Source organism: Coregonus lavaretus, assembly GCF_964263955.1.
Source record: "Coregonus lavaretus genome assembly, contig: HAP1_SCAFFOLD_8468, whole genome shotgun sequence".
Taxonomy (NCBI): Eukaryota; Metazoa; Chordata; class Actinopteri; order Salmoniformes; family Salmonidae; genus Coregonus; species Coregonus lavaretus.
Window position 1 is genome coordinate 1142 of NW_028164032.1, and position 19736 is coordinate 20877.

The 19736-nt window shown below is 44.0% G+C and overlaps 1 protein-coding gene across 1 annotated transcript; it reads left to right on the top strand.

Annotated features, from left to right (window-relative positions):
- Nucleotides 1–289: 289 nt before the first annotated feature.
- LOC311117522 (fibronectin type III domain-containing protein 5b-like) lies at nt 290–19179 on the top strand (the record flags this gene model as incomplete). The annotated part of the gene is made up of 3 exons (XM_084192441.1): nt 290–371; nt 17142–17254; nt 18981–19179. Coding segments are annotated over 3 exons (394 nt in total), but the record flags the coding sequence as incomplete, so codon positions are not given.
- Between the last annotated feature and the right edge of the window lie 557 nt (nt 19180–19736).

Below are 19736 nucleotides of genomic sequence, written 5' to 3' on the forward strand. Positions count from 1 at the left end.
TGCTCCAGCCCAGGTCAACCTACCAGCCTCCCAGTCTGCTCCAGCCCAGGTCAGCCTACCAGCCTTCCAGTCTGCTCCAGCCCAGGTCAGCCTACCAGCCTCCCAGTCTGCTCCAGCCCAGGTCAGAATATCAGCCTCCCAGTCTGCTCCAGTCTCCCAGTCTGTTCCACCCAGACAATCACCCACAACTGCAATCCTTATCGATTAAAATGGGAAGTTCTTGGTCCAGGAAAGATGATTCCCTAGACACCAGGTGTATAAGTTCTGGTGTCCTACAACTGAGAGTGCAATGCAGCTACTCAGTCAGACCAGGATTATCACCCCTGACAACATCATCATCCACACTGGCAAAAACGACCTTCGTGCCAAAGGTGAAAATGTTTCTGGGGCAGTGAGAAGAGTGGCAGAACGGGCACAGGCTATGTTCCCAACAACCAATATACAGTAAGGGAAAAAAGTATTTGATCCCCTGCTGATTTTGTACGTTTGCCCACTGACAAAGACATGATCAGTCTATAATTTTAATGGTAGGTTTATTTGAACAGTGAGAGACAGAATAACAACAAAAAAATCCAGAAAAACGCAAGTCAAAAATGTTATAAATTGATTTGCATTTTAATGAGGGAAATAAGTATTTGACCCCTCTGCAAAACATGACTTAGTACTTGGTGGCAAAACCCTTGTTGGCAATCACAGAGGTCAGACGTTTCTTGTAGTTGGCCACCAGGTTTGCTCACATCTCAGGAGGGATTTTGTTCCACTCCTCTTTGCATATCTTCTCCAAGTCATTAAGGTTTTGAGGCTGACATTTGGCAACTCAAACCTTCAGCTCCCTCCACAGATTTTCTATGGGATTAAGGTCTGAGACTGGATAGGTCACTCCAGGACCTTAATGTGCTTCTTCTTGAGCCACTCCTTTGTTGCCTTGGCTGTGTGTTTTGGGTCATTGTCATGCTGGAATACCCATCCACGACCCATTTTCAATGCCCTGGCTGAGGGAAGGAGGTTCTCACCCAAGATTTGACGGTACATGGCCCCGTCCATCATCCCTTTGATGCAGTGAAGTTTTCCTGTCCCCTTAGCAGAAAAACACCCCCAAAGCATAATGTTTCCACCTCCATGTTTGACGGTGGGGATGGTGTTCTTGGGGTCATAGGCAGCATTCCTCCTCCTCCAAACACGGCGAGTTGAGTTGATGCCAAAGAGCTCGATTTTGGTCTCATCTGACCACAACACTTTCACCCAGTTCTCCCCTGAATCATTCAGATGTTTCATTGGCAAACTTCAGACGGCACTGTATATGTGCTTTCTTGAGCAGGGGGACCTTGCGGGCGCTGCAGGATTTCAGTCCTTCACAGCGTAGTGTGTTACCAATTGTTTTCTTGGTGACTATGGTCCCAGCTGCCTTGAGATCATTGACAAGATCCTCCCGTGTAGTTCTGGGCTGATTCCTCACCGTTCTCATGATCATTGCAACTCCACGAGGTGAGATCTTGCATGGAGCCCCAGGCCGAGGGAGATTGACAATTATTTTGTGTTTCTTCCATTTGCGAATAATCGCACCAACTGTTGTCACCTTCTCACCAAGCTGCTTGGCGATTGTCTTGTAGCCCATTCCAGCCTTGTGTAGGTCTACAATCTTGTCCCTGATATCCTTGGAGAGCTCTTTGGTCTTGGCCATGGTGGAGAGTTTGGAATCTGATTGATTGATTTCTTCTGTGGACAGGTGTACTTTATACAGGTAACAAGCTGAGATTAGGAGCACTCCCTTTAAGAGTGTGCTCCTAATCTCAGCTCGTTACCTGTATAAAAGACACCTGGGAGCCAGAAATCTTTCTGATTGAGAGGGGGTCAAATACTTATTTCCCTCATTAAAATGCAAATCAATTTATAACATTTTTGTCATGCGTTTTTCTGGATTTTCTTTTGGTTATTCTGTCTCTCACTGTTCAAATAAACCTACCATTAAAATTATAGACTGATCATTTCTTTTTCAGTGGGCAAACGTACAAAATCAGCAGGGGATCAAATACTTTTCCCCCTCACTGTAGTTGTGTCCACCCTCCTACCAAGAAAGATTCCCTGGACAGTTGATCAACAAAATAAATCAACAGATCACTGTGGACTGTGCCAATGCTCAACGTCAGAACGGCTCACCATCCCACTCTGACGTGAACACTTATACGATAATGTACATCTTGATCAGGACATTGTCAGAACCTTTGCTAAGGATCTTAAGGATGCAACACTTGTCAGGGACCCACACACCCATCACCCCAGCAGCAGAGGCCCCCCACTCCACTTCCTGAAACAACAGTACCCCCACCATCCCCAGGAGAGAAGAGCCAGACACGGCTTATTACAGCACAGCTCTACAAGACCAGGCCCAACACAGCACAGATTTACCAGACCAGACCCGACTCAGGACAGCACGACCAGACGGGGCCCGCCTCAGGACAACACGACCAGACCCGTCCCATCACAACACAGCTCTACCAGACCCGGCCCATCACAACACAGCTCTACTAGACCCGGCCCATCACAACACAGCTCTTCTAGACCTGGCCCATCACAACACAGCTCTTCTAGACCCGGCCCATCACAACACAGCACGACCATACCCGACCCATCACAACACAGCTCTACTAGACCCGGCCCATCAGAACACAGCTCTTCTAGACCCGGCCCATCACAACACAGCTCTTCTAGACCCGGCCCATCACAACACAGCTCTACTAGACCCAATCACAACACAGCTCTACAAGACCCGGCCCATCACAACACAGCTCTACTAGACCCAGCCCATCACAACACAGCTCTACTAGACCCGGCCCATCACAACACAGCTCTACTAGACCCGGCCCATCACAACACAGCACTGACCACTACTCTAGGGTCGGGCAGAACACTGTCCTTCAGAGAAGTGCACCACATGATGCAGTCCACACCATGTATCCTTCAGATCATCAGCCTACATATGCTGAGGTAACCTCTGGCAAAACACACCTAGAGCTATCAGAGATTGGAGAGGTGCTCCAACTACTGCATCTAATATGCAGACTACTGGGATAGACAGACCTTTTAATTTACACACACTCACACACACACACACACACACACACACACACACACACACACACACACACACACACACACACACACACACACACACACACACACACACACACACACACACACACAAGAAACACATACGTAGAAGGGGTTGCAGATTGTATTGCATTGTACTTATTTTTGGTGCAATCTTATTCCATTCTAATTGATTTGTTCAAGTATTGATCAGTACATATATAATTATTAGTATAATTCCAGTGCCAATTAAATAAAGAATAGTTGTAAACAAATCAACATATATACATACACATACATACACACACACATATATATATACACACACATATATATATATATATGTGTGTGTATATATATGTGTGTGTGTATGTGTGTGTATATATATGTGTATGTATATATAATATAATTTTTTTGTTCAATGTACTTCACTCAAACCAGTGAATATCACTTATTATAAATGAGATCATTAACTATCAGCTCTTGGAATATCCAGGGCCTGTACTCTTCACATTTTGATTCTAAAACAACAAATCAAGGGACAGGACATCATAATCCTACTGGAAACATGGTGTCGTGAAGACATTGATACTCAGTGTCCCTCCAGCTGTAGAAAAAGTTTACTACCATCAATCAAACATAAAAATGTTAAATGGGGCCGGGACTCAGGTGGAATCATCATTTGGCATAAGCAGGACTTAGCACTGAATGAAATGAGAAAAGGTACTAACCACATTTGGCTAAAACTTAACGCAGGTACAATCAATTGTGACAATTATGTATACATATATGTGCAGCTTATGCTCCTCCTTCAGATTCATCATATTATGATGATCAGTTTTTTGACAATTTCCATACAGAAATCATTCAATTTCAGGCAGAGGGTAAAGTGCTTCTTTGTGGATATTTCAATGCGAGAACAGGTTCTGAGCCTGACTACACTGATGCGGGAGGTAACCACCACATATTTGGACACCCCTCCTTGTACAGTAGCCCAATTATAAATAATAGAAACAGTCCTGACCAAATACTGAACAAAAACGGGAAGGAGTTAGTGCATCTCTGTCGAGCCTTAGGCCTGTACATGCTTAATGGTAGAATCAGAGGGGACTCTTTAGGTCAGTTTACTTACTGCTCAGCTCTTGGGACAAGTGTAGTCGATTATGCCATCACTGACATCGACCCCTCCTCCATTAGTGCATTCACTGTCAGACCACAGACACAATTGTCAGATCACAGTCATATCAACGTGTTTCTGTAGAAATTAACCAGCAATTCTCATTCAAAAAAAACAGCCCAATAAACTCTGAAACATTGAACTTAAATGAAATGATTAACTCTATACAGGTCTTCAATAACTCACAATACCAAAACAATAAAGAAGGTGTCAATTCGGCTACACAAAACATAAATTGCATATTCCAAAAAGCAGCATCAAAAGCATATTTGAGAGACCAAAGAAATACAACATCAGAAATAAAAAACAAAATGTTTCTGAAAAATTGTTTGATAACGAATGTAATACAATTAGAAAACACCTAAGACAAATGTCAAATGAAAAACATAAGCAGCAAAACAACCCGGAGCTACGCTATGACTACTTTGAAACTCTGAAACAGTATAAACATACACTGAAATGCAAGAAATTGAATTATACCAATAAGACACTTCATGAAATTTAAAACGCAATTGACCAAAATCAATTCTGGGACATGTGGAACAATTTAAGCACGACAAAGCCACAATAATTAGCCATACAAGATGAAGGAATTTGGAAAACTTGTTTTGATAATCTATACAAAAACATCCCACAAAAAGACTTTTTAGAAATTCAAGGAAAATGGAACATCCTTGAATTAGTCATTAAAAACAACCTAAATCCATTAGATTACCCAATAACCCAACAATAATTAAATGAAAAGCTAAAATCTATAAAACCAAAGAAGGCTTGTGGTCTAGAGAACATCAGAAATGAAATGCTGAAAAACAGCACACCTGAGTTGCAAAATGCTGTGGTTAAATTGTTCAACATAGTTTTATCTTCTGGCTGCTTTCCTGATGTCTGGAACCAGGGGCTCATCTCCCCTATCCACAACAGTGGAGACAAATCAGACCCCAATAATTATAGGGGAATATGCATAAACAGCAACTTGGGAAAGGTTTTCTGTAGCATTTTGAATTCAAGAATTCAAACCTTTCTTCAAGAAATAAATGTAATAAGTAAATGTCAAATTGGCTTTCTCTCCAACCATCGCACTACTGACCATATATACCCCTTACACACACTAATTAATAAACACGTCCACCAAAAAAAAAGAGGGCAAAATCTTTGCTGGCTTTATTGACTTTAAAAAACCATTAGATTATATTTGGCACAAAGGGCTATTCTTCAAAATTCTCCAAAGTGGGCTTGGTGGTAAGGTGTATGACTTCATAAAATGTATGTACACAGAAAACAAGTGTGCAATAAAAATCAAAAACCAAAGAACATTTATATAAATGAATTAGCAGACATCTTGGACCATTCTGCAGCCCCAGGACTCACACTATTTGACACAGAGGTAAAATACCTGCTATATGCTGATGATTTGGTACTTCTATCACCAACCAAAGAAGGTCTTCAATAGAACCTTAACATTCTAGAGCAATATTGCCATAATTGGGCCCTGGCAGTAAATAAAAATTAAAATATATATAAATGAATTAGCAGACATCTTGGACCATTCTGCAGCCCCACGACTCACACTATTTGACACAGAGGTAAAATACCTGCTATATGCTGATGATTTGGTACTTCTATCACCAACCAAAGAAGGTCTTCAATAGAACCTTAACATTCTAGAGCAATATTGCCATAATTGGGCCCTGGCAGTAAATAAAAATTAAAAAACGAAAATCATGATTTTCCAGAAAAACCCAGATGTCAGGAACACAAATATAAATTCACCCTTAACAACACCATAGTTGAACACGCTAAAAATTACTCATACCTTGGTCTGACCATATCTGCATCGGGAAACTTTAATATGGCAGTGAATGCACTCAAAGAAAAATCCGGTAGAGCATTGTATTCAATAAAAATTAAATTATTCAAAATCAACATCCCAATTAGAATTTGGACCAAAATATTTGACAGCGTAATCCTACCATTAGCTCTTTACGGAAGTGAGGTTTGGGGGCAACTCAATAAACTGGACTCTAAAATGTGGGACAAACAACCAACTGAAGCCCTACATGCAGAATTCTGTTGGAAAATTCTACAAGTCCAAAGAAATACACCAACTAATGCATGTAGGGCAGAATTGGGCTGCTTTCCAGTGGTAATGAAAATACAAAAAATATCATTAAAATTTTGGCTACACCTAAATTCAAGTCCAAATTCAAGTCTCCAATTTAAAGCACTTCAAACCCAAGAGCTGAGCCCAGAAACGAGCCCTCTCAGTCAGCTGGTGTTGGACCTAACCAACCAAGCTGACACCAGCACTGCTTCAAAAGAAATAATTCAAATAAACAAAATCATGAACCAATCAAAGGACTCATATTTACAACATTGGAAAAACTACACAAAATCCCAAAGCCGACTAAATTGCTATCTGGCTCTGAACAGAGAATATGAATTGGCTGATTATCTCTACTCTGTCAGAGACACGAAGCAGAGACAGATCCTTACTAAGTACAGGCTGAGTGACCATCAATTGGCAATAGAAACCGGCAGACATAAAAAGACATGGCTACCCAAAGAGGAGCGTGTATGTGGTCACTGCACGACAGGGGAGGTAGAAACAGAGATGCACTTTCTCCTTTACTGTGATAAATATTCCTCACCAAGAGATTCATTATTCACAGAAATGACTACATTTATTCCACATTTTTACTTATTAAACCCAGAGGAAAAGCAAAAAATAGTCATGGACGAAGGAGCAACGGCTCCTCTTGCAGCCAAATATGTATTTGCCTGCCATAGCCTGAGGGACACTGAATAATAACATCTGCATAGTAAACAGTAACTTACTTACTTATTATTATTATTATTATTGTTATAATTATTATTATTATTATTATTATTATTACTACTATTATTACTATTACTATTATTATTACTATTATTGTTGTGATTATTATTCTAAATAGTAGTGGTACGGGTAGTAGGGGTGATGGTAATGATAGCAGTTTAATGACGGTGGTAGTAGTAGTGGTAGTAATGATGATGGTAGTAGGGGTGATGGTAATGATAACAGTTTAATGATGGTAGTGGTGGTAGTAGTGGTAGTAATGATGATGGTAGTAGGGGTGATGGTAATGATAGCAGTTAAATGATGGTGGTGGTGGTAGTAGTGGTAGTAATGATGATGGTAGTAGGGGTGATGGTAATGATAGCAGTTTAATGATGGTGGTGGTAGTAGTGGTAGTAGTAATGATGATGGTAGTAGGGGTGATGGTAATGATAGCAGTTAAATGATAGTGGTGGTGGTAGTAGTGGTAGTAATGATGATGGTAGTAAAGGTGATGGTAATGATAGCAGTTTAATGACGGTGGTAGTAGTAGTGGTAGTAATGATGATGGTAGTAGGGGTGATGGTAATGATAACAGTTTAATGATGGTAGTGGTGGTAGTAGGGGTAGTAATGATGATGGTAGTAGGGGTGATGGTAATGATAGCAGTTAAATGATGGTGGTGGTGGTAGTAGTGGTAGTAATGATGATGGTAGTAGGGGTGATGGTAATGATAGCAGTTGAATGATGGTGGTGGTAGTAGTGGTAGTAGTAATGATGATGGTAGTAGGGGGATGGTAATGATAGCAGTTTAATGATGGTGGTGGTAGTAGTGGTAGTAGTAATGATGATGGTAGTTGTAGTACTGATGTAATGGTGAGGATGACAGTTAGTTAGTTATAAGTTAGTTATAGTTAGTTTAGCCTTTTCTATTTATTATATTTCTACTATTGACTGTTACCATTTTATTGTTGTTATTATTTATTATTATTATTTACTACCATTTTATATTATTATTTGTTATTCTTTATTATTTTATTACAATGTATATTGTATACATTGTTGCTTTGGCAATATTGATGCAATGTTTTTCATGCCAATAAAGCAGCTTGAATTTGAGAGAGAGAGAGAGAGAGAGAGAGAGAGAGAGAGAGACTTTGATTTTTCTGTCTTTCTTTAATGGTACATTCTCTTTTCATTAAAACCTCACCCCCCTCCTAAAATAAAATATTAAATAAAAAACGATATCCCCTGTACTGCATACTCACCTTGCCCTCTACCCCACGATACAAAAACAACACCACACATCACAATAACCCAAACCTCACCACTTCTACAACCGAATATCCAGACCATCTTCCCCAGCTATACAGACAGCCCCCACAAACACACCATATCTCTTGAAACATATCCACACTTTTTATCATTTTATAGAACTCAAATTCCACCCTAAGGCGTGCAGAGATCATTCCATTAGATAATAGTAAAGGGTCTGTTATCCCCCCCACCTTTGACCCTGTTCCTCCTTGTTATCCAAATAGCCAACTTTGCCTGAGCAAAACAGAATATTCAACAACACACATTTGGCCTTTTCCTTATTTGAATACCTGTACCCCATTATAAACATCCAGAGACTTTATAAACAACAGAGATATTAAAGACATTAACCTGTCGCACACAGAAAACACATTAATCACAGTTTCACTCATGACACAGAAAGGACACCCTTGTCCGACTCCCGGGTCGACCCGTGCCAACCAGCTGTTAGTGGCCAGGGCTCCATGTAGAACCCTCCACTGGAGGTCCCCTGACCTCTTTGGTACTGGGAGTTTGTAGAGCCCCCTCCATCTAAAACCCACCATACTCTCCGTCCCACATACCCCTTGCCACTGATGTGCCTTCACTCCTGTTAGGCTCCTGATGTTCCTTACCTTAATACAGAGGTTGTAGAGGGCTTTACCTCCCACCCCTTCAAACTCCCCCAGGCTCAGAGTGTTAAAATCTAACAAGTCCTCCAGACCCCTTGCCAGTCCCCAGTCTCTGCCGTCACGTGCAGTGGCGGAAACATTGGTGGCCCCTCCCCCTTTGGCCGCTCAAACACCCCCTTTACCGGCTCAGACAGTGCCTCCTGGACCTCCCCCAGGAATCTCCCCAGCAGCCTAAGAGATGTTAGGCCTGTTTGTTGTGCCAGGACTTCTGGGGTTTTCCACCCCTCCTCTCCCAGCAGTCGCAGGTCACCCAGGCTTAGTAAACACGCTGCAATCAGTCGCCTCTTCAGGGTGGCCGACTGAACCGATCTCAAAAGGATGGCTGGGTTGTGGAAGATAGGCTCCTCCCACACCCACAGCCCAGTTTCCACACCCCCTTCTCGTTTGGTCCTTAGTAGCTGCCAGGCCCTCAGCACCGAGAGACCAGCTGTACTCAGCCTCTCCAGCCTCATGAGGAACAGCTGCCGGTTCAACCCTAATCCGCAAGCTCTTCCCAGTAAGCCGCATGCTGGTTCCCTCCATCCGACATCAGTATGGTACAGCAGTCTCTGTGCTGCCTTTAGTCGGAATGCAGCCACACTGCTCTCCAGTTCCACCAGGCCCTGTCCTCCTTCATTTACAGACATGTACAACACTGCCGCCCTCAGCCAGTGATGGCCATCAAAAACCAGAAAAAAACCACTAGCTTGCGTTGCAGGTCTGTGAGCAGACCGGCGGGGGGGTTGAGGACAGCCAGTTTATGCCACAGGGAAGATGCCACCAGGTTGTTGATTATCAGCACCCTCCCTCTACATGACACTTGGGACAGGAGCACCCTCCACCTGGCCAGTCTTGACACCACTGCCTGTGACAGCCCCTCCAAGTTCTTCCTGACCCACCTCTCCAAGCCCAGGTACACCCCCAAAATGTTAAGCCCTTCACAACCCCACTGCAAAGCCCCTGGAAGCAGAGGAGGGGCCCTATCCCCCATAACAGAGCTCTTGCCCCAGTTTACCTTAGCTGACAAAGCTTCCTCGTACACCTTCAGACTAGTGCCTGCATATCCTGACCATCCCTGACCATCACAGAAACATCATCTGCATACGCTGACACTGCTATGTCTGTCCAGCACACTCCCTGCAGTTTCCTGAGTAGCAGGCACAAAAAAGGCTCAATGGCTAGTGTATTTAACTGCCCCGATAGAGGGCATCTTTGTCTAATGCCCCGCCTCACCCAGACTGGCCTACTGAGCCCCCCTCCCACCATGACCATACATGACGCCCCAGCATACAACATCTTCACATAGGCCAAAAACCTTTCCCCAAACCCAAACATCACATTAAACAGATACTCATGGTCCACTCTATCAAAAGCCTTCTCTTGATCTAAAGAGACCAGTCCAAAGTTCACATTAGAACCTCTCGACAAGTCCAACATGTCCCTGATTAACATTTTAGTCATTTTAGCAGACGCTCTTATCCAGAGCGACTTACAGTTAGTGAGTGCATACATTTTTTTTTTTTCATACTGGTCCCCCGTGGGAATCGAACCCACAACCCTGGCGTTGCAAGCGCCATGCTCTACCAACTGAGCTAAACGGGACTAAGAACAAGTTGTCCGTGATTGAGCGTCTGGTCCTTGTGTACTATAGAGTCCAGATGGGACTTCAGTCTGTTAGCAAGGACCTTGTAGTCCACACAGAGCAATGCCACACGCCTCCAGTTCTTAAGTCCCCTTTTTTGGGCAGGGTAGTCAGAGCCGCCCGACGGCAGCTCATCGGCAACTCTCCTACCCCGACGCACTCACGCAACACGCAAAAGAAGTCCAGTCCAATTATTTCCCAGAATTTATTATAAAACTCCACTGGGAGTCCATCAACCCCTGGTGCACGGCCACGGGACATCTGGGTTACAGCCTCTGCCAGTTCATGGGACAACAGGGGAATGTCCATTTCATCCCTCTGTGCCAGAGAGAGCTTAGGGAGTTCTGCAAACAAAACCTGAGCACACATAGGATCCCACAGTTCTGCCCAATACAACTCAGTATAAAACTCCACAGTCCGCTCCCGCATCTCCCCCACAACAGAGGTCACCCACCCATCCGAAAGCCGTAGACAATGCACACCCTTAGCTTCACCGCTCTGTCTTTCCAAACCAAAGAAGAAGGAGCTGGGAGCATCCATCTCCTTGAGCATGGAGAACCTAGCTCTTACAAGTGCTCCCTTTCCTTTCCTTGGAAAAAACTGCCCAGGTCCCTATGTAGTTCAGCTAAATTAGCCTGGAGGCCTACATTGCCTTGCCCCACCAGCTCTACCTCCATCTCACTAAAACTACGCTCGAGTTCCCCCAATACTCTCCTAGCCTCTGAGGATGAGAGAGCTGTATGCTGTTGACAGAAAAGCAGAATTTGGACTTTTCCCACAACCCACCATTGACTCAGAGACTCATACTCCTCTCTTCGCTGTCCCCACCTTTCCCAAAAAGTCTGGAAACCTGAGCAAAAATTGGCATCTTGTAAGAGCTTTACATTAAACTTCCAATAGGATGCCTGCCGAGGCCCTGGTGAAATAGACAGCCGAGCCATGGTTATGTGATGATCCGAAAAACACACCGGGAGAATGTTAGCGCCCAACAGCCTATTGCTTTGATTTCTGGACATGTACAATCGATCAAGCCGGGCTGCGCTCACCCTAGCCCCAAAGACCTTCACCCATGTACAGTGGGGAAAAAAAGTATTTAGTCAGCCACCAATTGTGCAAGTTCTCCCACTTAAAAAGATGAGAGAGGCCTGTAATTTTCATCATAGGTACACGTCAACTATGACAGACAAAATGAGGAAAAAAAATCCAGAAAATCACATTGTAGGATTTTTTATGAATTTATTTGCAAATTATGGTGGAAAATAAGTATTTGGTCAATAACCAAAGGTTCTCAATACTTTGTTATATACACTTTGTTGGCAATGACACATGTCAAACGTTTTCTGTAAGTCTTCACAAGGTTTTCACACACTGTTGCTGGTATTTTGGCCCATTCCTCCATGCAGATCTCCTCTAGAGCAGTGATGTTTTGGGGCTGTCGCTGGGCAACACGGACTTTCAACTGCCTCCAAAGATTTTCTATGGGTTGAGATCTGGAGACTGGCTAGGCCACTCCAGGACCTTGAAATGCTTCTTATGAAGCCACTCCTTCGTTGCCCGGGCGGTGTGTTTGGGATCATTGTCATGCTGAAAGACCCAGCCACGTTTCATCTTCAATGCCCTTGCTGATGGAAGGAGGTTTTCACTCAAAATCTCACGATACATGGCCTCATTCATTCTTTCCTTTACACGGATCAGTCGTCCTGGTCCCTTTGCAGAAAAACAGCCCCAAAGCATGATGTTTCCACCCCCATGCTTCACAGTAGGTATGGTGTTCTTTGGATGCAACTCAGCATTCTTTGTCCTCCAAACACGACGAGTTGAGTTTTTACCAAAAAGTTCTATTTTGGTTTCATCTGACCATATGACATTCTCCCAATCCTCTTCTAGATCATCCAAATGCACTCTAGCAAACTTCAGACGGGCCTGGACATGTACTGGCTTAAGCAGGGGGACACGTCTTGCACTGCAGGATTTGAGTCCCTGGCGGCGTAGTGTGTTACTGATGGTAGGCTTTGTTATTTTGGTCCCAGCTCTCTGCAGGTCATTCACTAGGTCCCCCCGTGTAGTTCTGGGATTTTTGCTCACCGTTCTTGTGATCATTTTGACCCCACGGGGTGAGATCTTGCGTGGAGCCCCAGATCGAGGGAGATTGTCAGTGGTCTTGTATGTCTTCCATTTCCTAATAATTGCTCCCACAGTTGATTTCTTCAAACCAAGCCGCTTACCTATTGCAGATTCAGTCTTCCCAGCCTGGTGCAGGTCTACAATTTTGTTTCTGGTGTCTTTTGACAGCTCTTTGGTCTTGGCCATAGTGGAGTTTGGAGTGTGACTGTTTGAGGTTGTGGACAGGTGTCTTTTATACTGATAACAAGTTCAAACAGGTGCCATTAATACAGGAAACGAGTGGAGGACAGAGGAGCCTCTTAAAGAAGAAGTTACAGGTCTGTGAGAGCCAGAAATCTTGCTTGTTTGTAGGTGACCAAATACTTATTTTCCACCATAATTTGCAAATAAATTCATTAAAAATCCTACAATGTGATTTTCTGGATTTTATTTTCTCAATTTGTCTGTCATAGTTGACGTGTACCTATGATGAAAATTACAGGCCTCTCTCATCTTTTTAAGTGGGAGAACTTGCACAATTGGTGGCTGACTAAATACTTTTTTTCCCCACTGTATACTGTCTTGTGTTGGGATGTCTAGTTCTCCAAACATCCACTAGGTCAAACTGATTAATGATGTCCCTTAACACCCCCACTGAGCCTGAATGAGGCTCCTCCCCATTTCTGTATTTCGTAAAATCCATCTTACAGTTCCAGTCCCCGCCGACCACCAGCGTCTCCTCAGGCGCTACCTGTGAGAGTTCCTGTCTAAGACACCCAAACAGATGCCCCCTCTCTCTCCCTGTGCTAGGTGGATACACATTTATAAAGACAAAACCCCTGTTGTTAATTTCTGCTTTTACTACAAGCAGTCTACCCCTACACACCTCTTTTGAGGAGCAAATTTTGACAGACAGACCCGGTACAAAAAGGACTGCCACCCCTGCACTAACATTTGTCCCATGGCTCAGCACACTTGCCCCTTTCCACTAGAGCCCCCAATCAACTTCATTCACCACATCACTATGCGTCTCCTGCAGAAACAACAGTTGTACTTTTTTTTTGTTTTACATATTCACCCAACACACTCCTCTTTCCCGCATCTCTGGTGCCATTAATATTAAGCGAGCCTACCCGAAGATTCTCCATAAGAGGTGACAAGACCGCCTACAGGGAGGAGGTGAGGGCTCTGGGAGTGTGGTGCCAGAAAAATAACCTCTCACTCAACATCAACAAAACAAAGGAGATGATTGTGGACTTCAGGAAACAGCAGAGGGTGCACCCCCCTATCCACATCGACGGGACCGCAGTGGAGAAGGTGGAAAGCTTCAAGTTCCTTGGCGTTCACATCACCGACAAACTGAAATGGTCCACCCACGCAGACAATGTGGTGAAGAAGGCGCAACAGAGCCTCTTCAACATCAGGAGGCTGAAGAAATTCAGCTTGACACCTAAAACCCTCACAAACATTTACAGATGCACAATTGAGAGCATCCTGTCGGGCTGTATCACCGCCTGGTACAGCAACTGCACCTCCCGCAACCGCAGGGCTCTCCAGAGGGTGGTGCGGTCTGCCGAACGCATTACCGGAGGCAAACTACCCGCCCTCCAAGACACATACAGCACCCGATGTCACAGGAAGGCCAAAAAGATCATCAAGGACATCAACCACCCGAGCCACTGCCTGTTCACCCTGCTATCATCCAGAAGGCGAGGTCAGTACATGTGCATCAAAGCTGGGACCGCGAGAATGAATAACAGCTTCTATCTCAAGGCCATCAGACTGTTAAATAGCAATCACTAGCACATTAGAGGCTGCTGCTGCCTATTGAAATCACTGGCCACTTTAAGAAATGGAACGCTAGTCACTTTAATAATGTTTACATATCTTGCACTACTCATCTCATATGTATATACTGCATTCTATAATATTCTACTATATCTTAGTCCATGCCGCTCTGTCATTGCTTGTCCATATATGTATATATTCTTAAATTCCATTCCTTACTAGTTTTGTGTGTATTGGGTATATGTTGTGAAATTGTTAGATATTACTTGTTAGATATTACTGCACTGTCGGAGCTAGAAACACAAGCATTTCACTACACTCGCTATAACATCTGCTAAACAAGTGTATGTGACAAATAAAATTTGATTTGATTTGAAAAGCAAGCAAAGACAGAGACCAATAGCAATGCTCAAAAAGCCCCAGTGCCAGAAATAAAACTTTAATCTAAACAGTGTCTGAAGGTAGACCTTTAAGCACAACTTGTGACCCACTTCCTCAACATAAACCGTATCCTGGGTGTGAGGACACCATGACCCTCATTTTTCGTAGCATGTTGTACTATCTTACAAACTTTCCAGGATCGCAAAAAACAGCCTCAAGATTAACTTTTTTCCCCTTAGTCTCATTCAGCAACCTTGACAGTTCCCTCACTGTGTACTTTGACCCCTCTGCCTGACTGGCTGTCAGCTCTGGATCCATTGAGGAGGAGCCTGAAAAGAAAGCCTCCTCATCTTCCTCTGCCTCAGACTCACCTTCCTCCTCCTCATCTCCATCTCCCAGCCTCTGCTGCCTGCATGTTGACCTCGATTTCCTCCACTGGTGCTTGAACCCTCACCTTGTCTACGGCCTTTATGTGGGCACGCAAAGCTCTTATGCCCCAAATCCCCACACTCAAAGCACCGTAGACTATCTGTGCTGGCAAACCCCACGTAGAGCCCCTCCCCATGCCTCACTTTAAAATGCACATTTAACTGTTGCTCATTGTTATTCAGGAACATGAACACTTGCCTCCGGAACGAAACAACATGCTTGAGGGCATCTGCCTGAAAACCTGCTGACAGTACATGAAAACCACTAGCAAACTTACCAAAATGACTCAGCTCCTTCCTGATTTGATCATCCTTAATCATCCGCAACTACCACCCTAGTCGAAGAGGTAGAAAGAGGAGAAATTGGCACCAACACACCCCTTACAAATATTCCACTAGAAATTAGCCTACCCACCAAATGTGCTCTGTTCATGAACACAACCACAGCTTTGTTCATTCTGGACGCGGAATGTATAAATTCAGCTCCTACCTGTTCGCCGACCGCGTGTAGAACCTCCTCCACCTTAATTCCATTCTCAGAAACACACCTGAATCCATGCCGTAACGACAGCGTCTCCTCTGCGCTAGGCTGCGAAGCCATCGCTCACACCGTTCAAAACCCCAGGAAACTAAACCTCGGTCCTCTTACTCCCTAACTTTGAAAATAAAAACAGTGGGTACCACTAAAACAAACAGTGCATTAACCCTCCACCATAGCAAATAAATTAGGACAGAGCCCTCCACACGAAACACTCAAACTCCCAAAAACTCTCAGCATGCACAGAGAGAGAGAGAGAGAGAGAGAGAGAGAGAGAGAGAGAGAGAGAGAGAGAGAGAGAGAGAGAGAGAGAGAGAGAGAGAGAGAGAGAGAGAGAGAGAGACAGAGAGACAGAGAGAGACAGAGAGACAGAGACCAGTATGAGGAAAGTTAGAGATAGTTTCGCGTGCCAATGCTAGGTAGTGTTAGCACAATTGCTGGAAGTCTATGGGTATCTACTAACATGAACAATACAACACTATACAATACTATGCAATACTATTCATCCATTTTATAAAGCCAATGAAAATGGAAGATGTTGCTGTCACAGTACCCAGCTTCACTGAGGAGTGGAGGCTATCCCAGATAATATTTCCAGCAATGTTAGATCACTTCCTGACTAGATTAAATAACACGTAACAGTAAAACTATCGACCCACATCCAGCACAGGACTGGTGTGTGTGGTGTGTGTGTGTGTGTGTGTGTGTGTGTGTGTGTGTGTGTGTGTGTGTGTGTGTGTGTCTCACCCATCATAATGAGAAAGGGAGAAAGTGTGTGTAGAATGATATCATTCAGTTTTCCCTCTATCCTCAGACAACAGTAAAAGACGACGTTAGTCAAGACAATTGAACAATATCCCACCTTCTCCCCAACCGTTTAATAAAATAGAACAGAAAACATTAGACCTATCCATACTGTTACGCTGCAGACAAAGAGCGGAAGGGTGTTTGATGTCATTACCAGGAGTAAAGACACATAAATTATAACCCTTCTCACCTTCTGTCCTGTTGGCTCTGTCAGTGTGTCTCAGTGTGTGGTAGACACTTTCTCACCTCTCCTGTGGTGTGTGTGTGTGTGTGTGTGTGTGTGTGTGTGTGTGTGTGTGTGTGTGTGTGTGTGTGTGTGTGTGTGTGTGTGTGTGTGTGTGTGTGTGTGTGTGTGTGTGTGTGTGTGTGTGTGTGTGTGTGTGTGCGTGTGCGTGCGTATATACTCAGCTCTGTCGGCTCCTCTCAATGTGACGATCAGAGAGCTGGAGGCGAACACAGCCATAGTCACATGGGAGATAGTGGAGGGAGATCCCGTCATCGGATTCGCCATCACACAACAGGTAGAGGAGTGTGTGTGTATCAAAAGTCGTGGTCAAAATTTTGAGAATGACACAAATATTAATTTTCACAAAGTCTGCTGCCTCAGTTTTTATGATGTCAATTTGCATATACTCCAGAATGTTATGAAGAGTGATCAGATGAATTGCAATTAATTGCAAAGTCCCTCTTTGCCATGAAAATGAACTTAATCCCCAAAAAAACATTTACACTGCATTTCAGCCCTGCCACAAAAGGACCAGCTGACATCATGTCAGTGATTCTCTCGTTAACACAGGTGAGAGTGTTGATGAAGACAAGGCTGGAGATCACTCTGTCAGGCTGATTGAGTTAGAACAACAGACTGGAAGCTTTAAAAGGAGGGTGGTGCTTGAAATCATTGTTCTTCCTCTGTTAACCATGGTTACCTGCAAGGAAACATGTGCCGTCATCATTGCTTTGCACAAAAAGCTTCACAGGCATGGATATTGCTGTCTCCTAAAGTTGATTCAGCTGCGAGATCGGGGCACCACCAGTGCAGAGCTTGCTCAGGAATGGCAGCAGGCAGGTGTGAGTGCATCTGCACGCACAGTGAGGCGAAGACTTTTGGAGGATGGCCTGGTGTCAAGAAGGGCAGCGAGGAAGCCACTTCTCTCCAGGAAAAACATCAGGGACAGACTGATATTCTGCAAAAGGTACAGGGATTGGACTGCTGAGGACTGGGGTAAATTCATTTTCTCTGATTAATCCCCTTTCCGATTGTTTAGGGCATCCGGAAAAAAAGCTTGTCCGGAGAAGACAAGGTGAGCGCTACCATCAGTCCTGTGTCATGCCAACATTAAAGCATCCTGAGACCATTCATGTGTGGGGTTGCTTCTCAGCCAAGGGACACATCCTCCGAGAGCAACTTCTCCCAACCATCCAAGAACAGTTTGGTGATGAACAATGCATTTTCCAGCATGATGGAGCACCTTGCCATAATGCAGAAGTGATAACTAAGTGGCTCGGGGAACAAAACATCGAAATGTTGGGTCCATGGCCAGGAAACTCCCCAGACCTTAACCCCATTGAGAACTTGAGGTCAATCCTCAAGAGGCGGGTGGACAAACAAAAACCCACAAATTCTGACAAACTCCAAGCATTGATTATGCAAGAATGGGCTGCCAAAAGTCAGTATGTGGCCCAGAAGTTAATTGACAGCATGCCAGGGCGGATTGCAGAGGTCTTGAAAAAGAAGGGTCAACACTGCAAATATTGACTCTTTGCATAAACTGAATGTCATTGTCATTGAAAGCCTTTGACACTTATGGAATGCTTGTAATTATACTTCATTATACCATAGTAACATCTGACATAAATATCTAAAAACACTGAAGCAGCAAACTTTGTGAAGACCAATACTTGTGTCATTCTCAAAACTTTTGACCACGACTGTATATATGTGTGTGTGTGTGTGTGTCAGTCTGTGTGTGAATAAGTGTGCATGTCTGAGTGTGTGTTTGTGTGTTGGGTTAAGTCAGGGAGTTGGTTAGTTGAACTACAGTTGTTTGATGAGCAACCTTGTCTGAATCTGAGACCCAGAAAACTCACGTTAACTCCCAGAGATAATGCCTAGGCTAGGGCAGTGGGCTTTGTCACAGTGGACCGAGACAGTGGGCTAGTGCAGGTTAGATATCTGATATCTGGTCTGTATCCTTGTTTTATGGCCCTAAACTTAACCCTAAGCCCTCCTGTTGTCATTGGTTACAGAAGAAGGATGTGCGCATGCTGCGGTACATCCAGGAAGTGAACACGACCACGCGCTCCTGTGCACTGTGGGACTTGGAGGAGGACACAGAGTACATTGTCCATGTCCAGAGCATCAGCATGGGAGGTAGCAGTCCTCCCAGCGACCCGGTCAGCTTCAGAACTCCCAGAGAGTCTGAGAAACTAGCCTCCACGGGCCCAGGTAGGTAACACACACACACACAGTATTACAAACATTTTCATTTTTGAATGCGGACAGAAAAACCCAGCAGGGAGTTCCAATGTTACACAACACCTCCACAATGAATTCCAATATTATACAACACCTTCAAAAAATAATTCCAAATGTTATACAACACCTCCACAATGAATTCCAATGTTATACAACACCTCCACAATGAATTACAACATTATAAATCACCTCCACAATGAATTCCAATGTTATACAACACCTCCACAATGAATTACAACATTATAAATCACCTCCACAATGAATTCCAATGTTATACAACACCTCCAAATTTCCCATAAAGATTCCTGGCTATTCTACCGTTTTGGTACAGAGCAGCAACGCCTAGCTGTCTTTGTCAGCCCACCCAACAATGTCATTCCCATTTGTAAAGCTATAGCTGTTAACTAGAGCAACTCGTAACACCTCCAGTTTGACCATCTCCTCTCTCAGCGACCCAGATACACACAGAGAAGAGAAGGGCTTCACACAGAGAGAGAAATATATCAGCCCTTACATCACACCACAGA